The sequence below is a fragment of the Macadamia integrifolia genome, unplaced genomic scaffold (genome assembly GCF_013358625.1).
Source record: "Macadamia integrifolia cultivar HAES 741 unplaced genomic scaffold, SCU_Mint_v3 scaffold2725, whole genome shotgun sequence".
NCBI classification, from domain to species: domain Eukaryota; kingdom Viridiplantae; phylum Streptophyta; class Magnoliopsida; order Proteales; family Proteaceae; genus Macadamia; species Macadamia integrifolia.
This window is the reverse complement of record NW_024868915.1, coordinates 25412-33963: the sequence shown is the minus strand read 5'-3', so window position 1 is coordinate 33963 and position 8552 is coordinate 25412. Positions and strand designations below refer to the sequence as shown.

At 35.8% G+C, this 8552-nt stretch overlaps 1 protein-coding gene across 2 annotated transcripts; it reads left to right on the top strand.

Annotated features, from left to right (window-relative positions):
• The first annotated feature begins 342 nt into the window (after nt 1-342).
• Nucleotides 343-8283, top strand: LOC122067126. 2 transcript variants are annotated; one of them, XM_042630972.1, is made up of 3 exons: nt 343-503; nt 2434-2561; nt 7417-8283. In XM_042630972.1, exons 2-3 carry the CDS (start codon nt 2489-2491, stop codon nt 8058-8060), a joined length of 717 nt encoding a protein of 238 aa, XP_042486906.1. In that variant the 5' UTR covers nt 343-503; nt 2434-2488; the 3' UTR covers nt 8061-8283. The 2 variants fall into 2 exon arrangements, with proteins under 2 accessions (XP_042486906.1, XP_042486907.1); XM_042630973.1 differs by lacking the exons at nt 343-503; nt 2434-2561 and adding an exon at nt 4702-5434.
• The last annotated feature ends 269 nt before the right edge of the window (nt 8284-8552 follow it).

The following is an 8552-nucleotide window of genomic DNA, read 5'->3' as shown; positions in this document are numbered from 1 at the left end:
GTTAAAATTAGGGTCTGGTTGGGCCCGGCTGGGTTGGGCCTAGGCCTCAATCCAAGCTCGGCCCAACCCTAACCTACTCTCAAGGTCAGAAATGTTAGCCTAAGCTATATTCAAGCTCAAGGCAGGCCAAGGCAGGTTCGAGCTATCAGGGCAAAACTTACACCCCCTACTGTGTACTCTTTAATTTCTCTCTAAATACAGCCTGTCTCCCTCATTCTCTTTTCTACTTATCTCATGTGTCTTTCTTTCATTGCTCTATCTCTCCCTTAAAATATATTAGGAAAAAATAGAATTCCTTTAAAAAGTTTTTCCTATCTTCTTCTCTCACAGCTCTCTCTAACATCCTTGACGTCAGACTAAAACAAAAATTAAAGTCCTGGCCTTGCATAGAGGAGAGGAGACGAGATGATAAGTGAAAGCGAATAGGTCGAAGAATTCATTCTTCTTTTCTTCGGAAGTCATATTTGTTAAAGCCTTTCTTATATCTATGTGTTTCCATCAAGGTAATCAATCAACTGAGCAAATTGGGTTCATCTCTGTTTGTTTCTTCTATTTCTCTAAAATATTGTTTGAATTTGATTTTTGCATATTTTTTGCTCTTTCTCTAATTTTATAGATATGGCAAGCCTCTAATTATCTACAATAAAAACTCCGATTTTAAGTAAGAGTATTATGTCATTCTTAACTCCATGAATCTTTCATTCGAAATAATAGGGCATAAGAATACACTGAGTTTGGGGTAGAGTAGATAGTGATTTGGTGGCTCAAATTTCAAAGGATTGAGAATTGATGGATAAAGTAGGAATCTCTCTATTACAGAGAAAATCTACAGGAAGCTTATCTTATTCTAATCGAACAAAAAATTAAGCAATTGATTAATTTTATTTCCAATGATTAAAAATTAGATTTTGTTTCCATTCAAAGACTTCAAATTGCGCTTTGCAACACTATTGTCTACTTTAAAGGAGGGGATCGTTGCCTTAGGATATCAAAAGGTTAAGTACACTATCCTTTCTACCTTTTACTTGTTCTAGATATAGTCTTGAGGGTTTTTATTTATATATGGTGTTTATATATGAAGAACTAAAGTTGTTCAAACCAAAATTGGATTGGATACTTTCTAGACTTGGAGAGTATTTGATAAAAATTTATAGCTTAGGGGGATAGACCTCAATTGAGATTTTTGAAGTTTCCCCTGGCCCAAGGTGCAATCGCTCCAACTTGTTAGTTGGTGCCAAGTTTTGAATCCACACTATTATTTGATGTTCTGATTAAACTTGATAGCTCGATGCATTTTGCATAGCATTCCCTTATTATGAAGAGCATGTGAAGCATAATGCACTGTACATTACGTTCAAGATTTACTTGCAAGAAATTTGTACAAATTAAGGTATCATTATTTCTTGTTTTCTTTGCTCTTATTATTATAGCCATCCAAAGAGAATTTTTTTATTTGCATTTTTTGATAAAAATTCATGAACTTATATTTTTATGGCAATGAAAATCTTCTAGTAGAGTACAATACTGAGAGTGAAAGCAGTAGTGTTAAAGATTGTATCATCTCACAATCTCCTAAGCAGATTCTAATCAAGTTTGTTGATAACATTCTTTTCATATCAACTTTAGAGAACAAGGTACAACTCCTTTTCTAAGTTACAACAAGGATTTTGTAAGTATAATTGCTCTATGAATGAAAAGAAATTTATATGAATTTAGATGTTAATCATGTTCAAGACTTCTATAAACAATTGTTTCATCCCAGATCCACCTCCTAAGTGATACAAGTTAGATCAGTACTATGATTATCATACACAAAATGGACATTCACTTAAAATTGTTAAGTACACTAACATGACGTTCATGACCTAGTGGATCAAGGACTAATCAAAAGTAAAACTCATGAAGAGTAGAAAGAAAATTGAATATAAATCAAAGACCACCAAGTATGAGAGAGCCCCATGTTTAGAGAACTTTTTTTTTTTTTTTTTTTTGAAATGTTCTTAATGTAAAAATTATAGTTTTCAAATTAATAGAATTTCTTTGTTTTACCAAATTCTCTTAGTCTTTTTATTATAGATCATAACTTAGATGTTAAAGCCTTGATGATGAAATATCTTGAGCTTTCCACACATCTGACCCCTTTCCACCATGCATGAAGCCTAGAAGGTATCTCATCTCACCAAGCTCATTATCGGAGGCTATATTTAGCTACTATTTATCCCAATTAATCACAAGTGGTTAAAATATGTTGGTCACTCTTTTGAGACTTAGTTTATTCTTTATAAACCCCATTTTGGCCTACCTTTATCTATTTGTTGTTTCATCTATTATGTATATCCTTGAATTGGGTACTTGTGAGCTAAATTATTTATACATAATTGTTGTGGATTGTCTATTATTGCTTAGATAGTTTTATTCTAATTATTATTATAGAATGAGAAAACACTACCAGATAGCACACATATACACTAGCACCCGATCGTGAAAAATGGCAAGGCGCAAACGAGCATCTTTAGCGTGGGCCAAGAAGGTCGTTTCACACTCGCCGTGTCGTCGCACAGGTACACACTATCAAGTAGCATTCTTTTTTCCTATTATTATTTCATTGTTGCATCAGAATGTAGTCAAAATTAAAAAAAAAAAACAGTCAATCACCTTTTGCATAGATCCTATTATTTTTTTAGTTTTTTTTTATTTCTTGGTATCATGATATATCATCCTTATATTGTTAGGATGTCCTTCGTAATACGAGCCACGTCGACGCCCAGATGCAGTAATAAGTAGATAAGGGCAAGTGAGAGTAACAAACCTAATACAAAAACATATGATTAGATTAGCATCTTGAAACACTAGATCATTGATAAGTTAGAGTTTGGAGTTGATAAATGTTATGATGAGAAGAAATATTAATATTACGTGTATTCAAGAGACTAGATGGAAGGGTCAAAAAACTAAGGTTTTGGATGACTTCAAGTTAGGTATTTAGGAGATTAAAGTAATAGAAGTGGAGTGTGCTTAGTAGTGAAAAAAGATTTAAAAAATGTAATGGATGTTAAAAGAATAGGAGATAGGATTATATCCATCAAATTGATTTTGGGGAAAAAGATTGTTAGTATAATTCGCACTAATGCACCCCAAATATGATTGGATAATAGTAATAAATTACATTTTTGGGAACACATGGATATTTTAGTGCAAGGTTTTGGTTAAGTTGAAACGATTATCATAGGAAATAATCTAAATGGGCATGTTTAGAGTGATCATAGAATCTATGAAGGTGTTTATAGAAGGTACAAAGTTGGAGAGTGGAATGAAGATGGGACCTCAATTTCAAACTTTACGGTAGCTTATGATTTATCCATCGTGAACATTTTTTTTAAAGAAGGAGGAACATTTAGTTACCTACAAAAGTGTGGACTATACAAGCCAAATAGTTTTCTTCTTAACTAGAAGGGCTGACTAGTTATTGTATAAGGACTATAAGGTTATATCTAGGGAGAGCCTAACCTCTCAACATAGACTGGTTGTCTTGGATATGCACCTCAGTACACAAAAGCGTAAACTAAGGAACTTATTTTTCTTATGATAAAGTGATGGTTATTGAAAGAGATTCTATAAATATTTACCGATAAAGTGATCAAACAAAGAAAATGGAGCTTTAAGGGAGACATTAATACGATCTGAAACGAGTTGAAGATATGAATTAAGAAGTCTGCTAAAGTTCTAAGGGAAGCAAAAGGTATTCGTTAGGATCTTAGGGAGACTTGGTAGTAGAATGATAAGGTCCAGAAAACCATTAAGACTAAGACATAATAAGTAACTAAAAAGTAGAAGATAAAAAGAGATAATACTGCCAAAAACGAAATTAAGAAGATTGAGGGGATAGTAAGGGCAAAGAAATATGACCTCTAAAATAATGTGAATATAAAGGAATGAGAAAAAGCTATCTATAAAATAATTAAAACGAGAGAAATGAAGAGTAGATATTTCAACCATGTGAGGTGTATTAAAAGAGATGATGGTAGAAAGCTAGTAAGAGAAGAGGACATAATGAAGATATATAAAGTGTATTTTTATTTCCTACTGAATGGAGACAGTTCGAGTAAGTATGGCCCAAAAGATTGCATTTCCCATCATGACATGATACATCATAGATATGTACGAAAGATTGGAGTGACTGAAATTAAAGAATCCGTGAGAAAGATGAAAGTAGAGATTCAGTAATCCTGATGCCGAAGCTCCAATGCTTGAAATCTGAATGGCCAATGTCTCTCAGCAATGCGACCCTCAGTATCAACAATAGCAGAGAGTGATCAGACCCCACTGCCAGTCGAATGAAGATAAGAGCCTAATCAAAATTAGTCCTCCAACTCAGATTTGAGAGATCCCTATCCACCATTATTTGAAGGTTGGTTGCTCTTACCCTCTTATCACTCCATGTATAAACTAGGTCGTGAGCTCCCATATCCATAAGATGCAAATGCCTAACATGTCCCTAGGCTTGTTGAAACCAACATGAAGAAACATGAAGAAATAAATAGATTAAAGCAAAAATGACACAGAAATTTAATATAATTCACACACCAATATGATGTGCTTCGAAAATGATTAATTGAGATGGAAGAAAAGAAATACTATGGAGATATCTCAAGAACACCAAAACTTATAGGAAAAAATTCTCACATAGAAACCCTAACTAAAGCCCGAAATCACTGTTGTCTTTCTTACTTGCACAACAAGACAATAAAACAAATAAAAATGCCTCCAAGTCACAGTTAATTCATAAGGTCGGGTTGAACAAGTCAGCTATGATCACAGATCTCAAAAATTTTCCCTTCCATCTGACTATCTGAGTCATGAAGATTGAACCATTGCCAACGTCTTTGATGGAGAAGGGTGCTGCAATTGCATACTTTGATACGGATCATCCATTTGACACTACCAGCTTGACCCACACCTTGTCGATTCCTCTCTCTCTCTCTCTCTCTCTCTCTCTCTCTGCTAGCACACAGTAGGCTCCTCTCTTTGTTACATCACTCACAACAACATCATTACAGCTTTGATCAGAGCTGCAATAAGAGAGGCCGGTTCACTCATAATGAAACACTCAGGAGGGGTGCTTCGCCTTTCTGTCTGGCCTGGGACTGCATTGCTATAGCTTGATTACTACAACCGGACATCCAATTCAACCCCACGAATGCAGCGAGGAATAACCCCAACATCTCAGAGGGATGGAAGGAAAGAGGAACGAAGACAGGCTAGTTCTTTCTTGATTTCTTGTCAGTATTTTAGAAACTCTGTAACAAGTACTCGTTCTTCTTCACTCTGATCATTACATAGCCAAAAACCCAGATGTAGCTTCCGCTTCTTCAGAAAAAATGGAGGAAGTTGTGGCTTGACAACGAAAATCCTTTAACTTCTTCGGGAAAAAATGGTAAAATTTTCAGGTTAATAATTTCACCATGAATGTTAGATAACAAATTCTGCTTCTCAATCAAGAAATGTGGAAATTTGGAAATGTGAGATAACAAACTCCGCTTATACTTGTGTTATAGCAGCTTCTTTGGTGATGACCATAAATTGTTTGATGAAATGTGGATTTGGGATTTCATTCTTAAGTTGAATGTTTTACCGAAACAATGTTCTCATTCACAGAACATGGCACTAGAATTTGGATCTTTTCAGGACCTGTATTTTAATGATACTAGTTCATCAATGGAGGATTGGCAAGAGAAGCTGTCATAGTTTGCGAAGGTTTGATCACGGATCTTGCTTCTTGAGGCGGAGTACCTTATCCCCCTAAGCCAACTGTGCTAATCACCTTAGGGTTTGTCCAACCTTTTCCCTCAAACTTCCAGAGCACTTGCAATTCTTTCTCCTTAAACCGTGGAGGAGCCAACTTCTAGTTCTGGATTTTCTCATAACTTGCAGGCCTCCTTAAATTCTGCTTTTTCCCTAGCCGTTGAGAGCTCCACCTGGCTTCTTCTGGATTATTATTATTATTTTTTTTTTCTTCACTCGTTTCCTTCAATGCATCCTTCTCTCTTGATCACCTTGGGTTCCGTGTGTGAGCATTTCGAACTATTAGACACGGGTCAGATGCTTTACGAAGGAATTCAATCTAGGGTGGTTCTCACTTTTGATTTCTCAAAACCTTTTTGGAAAAATTACATGATTATCCTCTTTTGGATTTTCCTTTATAAAATTACCCACAAAAAGTTTTGATTAATAAAAATACCCAAAATTGGGTTTAGGTTTACAAAATTACTCACCCAAAGTTTTAGTTTACAAAAATACCCAAAATCAAGTTTGGATTTACAAAATTACTCAAAATAGTGAGTCTTCATCTTTCACATATAATCATGTATTTTTTTATTACTGAAACTTTGTGTGGGTAATTTTGTAAACCCAAACTCAATTTTGAGTATTTTTGTTAACTTAAACTTTAAGTGGGTAATTTTGTAGAGAAAAACCTAATTTTGGGTATTTTTGTTAACTGAAACTTTTGGTAGGTAATTTTGTAAAGGAAAACCCATAAGTGGATAATCAAGTAATTTTCCCAAACTTTTTCTCCATTTTCTCCACTCCTTCTCTAACTCTCTCTCTCTCTCTCTCTTTCTTATCCTCCTCCAATTTTAACTGTAGGACCAACAAGGGAGTAGGGACTAAGGAGTAAGGACTGCAACTTCTTGCTATTGGTATCGGTATTAATCCGGAACAATCTGGATCGATCAATTTTGCACTTATTGGTATAGCCGAGATCAACCATCTCAGGAGACCTCACCTCTTGCTAATCCACTCGGACAACACCTCTCCCCCTCTGATCTCTCCGTTTTCTGTTTCATCTTTAAAGTGTGAGTCTTAAAACAACCAACCAAGAGGCCAAGACAGTCAGTTCTGATCCGGACTCCACAGTCTTTTCCCAAAAAACAAGAGAGCAAGGAACTCCTATTTTTTAGAAATTCTTTTTTTGGTAGATTTTTTGTTAGAAACTCTAACCCAAAGAGAGATCAAAAAGGAAACTACAAAATTTTACTCACAAAACCTACTAAGTTACAATCTCTCTCTCTCTCTCTCTCTCTCTTTCTTAGCACAGATCTCACCCACGCCCACCACCAGGCACCACCACTGGGCGGTTCCATTGTTTCGATATATAGAATCAAATTAGCTTCATAATTGTTCTGCTCTAACCCAAAGAGAGATCAAAAAGGAAACTACAAAATTTTACTCACAAAACCTACTAAGTTACAACCTCTCTCTCTCTCTCTCTCTTTCTTAGCACCGATCTCACCCACGCCCACCACCAGGCACCACCACTAGGCGGTTCCATGTTTCGATATATAGAATCAAATTAGCTTCATAATTGTTCTGCTTTAAAGCTGAAGGCCATTCTCTTTTTTTCTTGTTTTGTATCAGACAAGATGGAGATGATAGATATAACAGATGAATCCGAAGAAGGCTGCTATGAGTTTGTTTTGAACCTTACCATCAACGAGGCCAAGATCATCAACAATACCACCACCACCAGTTCCTCATCAGTTGCTGCATATAACTGGATACCTTACCAGATTTACTATGTGGTTGCCTGGATTTCACCGGAAAATATTATAGAGACTCCTCTTAAGGTTGCCGCTCCAAATCCTTCATGGGACTTGAGCTATGACATTCTAGTTGATGAACCCATCTCTATTGCATCCTTAAAGCTGGAAGTTGTAAGGGTTGGTTTCCAAGGTGAAATTGGAACTTCGACAGGCCAGGTTGTCGTGGGTAGAGCTCAGATCCCCTTATCAAAAACCTTGAAAAAAAGAGTCCGAGGATTTATCGATCTAGTGAAGTTTGATGGAACTGAGTGTTGCTTCCAAGGATCGATTGAAGTCTACCTGGAACTGGAAAACAGAAGGCAGCCACGGTCGCCACCACCACCCATGTATAGGTCACTGCAGCTAGCAGAAACAGGTATTGAGGGCATTAGGGAAATCATTGAAATTATTGAGGAGCCTCAGGACTATATCCAAGGAGATGATAGGATGAGAAGGAGAAGGGGAGGTCCAAAGAATTGAACCAGCTTCTGCAAGTTCATCGATCAATACCGTTTCTAAAAATTCAAGAACATGCATGAGTTGGTTAATTTGTTAACTTCATTAATTTCAGTTATGTACTTAACTATGCTGTTATATAGCTGCTAGAGTTATTGTTAACTTCATTAATAATTTCAGTTTTGTTTGTGCATGCATGAGTTATCATGACATTATTAATAGTATGTAGTACTTGAGGGATTTGTTGTTGTTGAGGGGATTTGTTTTAATTAAATCCAAATTATTCCTTTGAATTGCCTCATGGTGAGGGGATCATTACAATCCAGTTTGAGGCTTCTTTTTGCTCTATACATGTAGTTACCTAGTTGGCATCCATTATTATTTTTTGAATTCTCACATCCATGCTTTCATATTCTTAAGAGTGTGAATAAGAATGAGATTTTTTTTTTTTTAGCACAAAGGGAAAAGTAGCCTAAAAGGCATCAAGATTCCTACGCCCAGACATGGAAGGCAGTA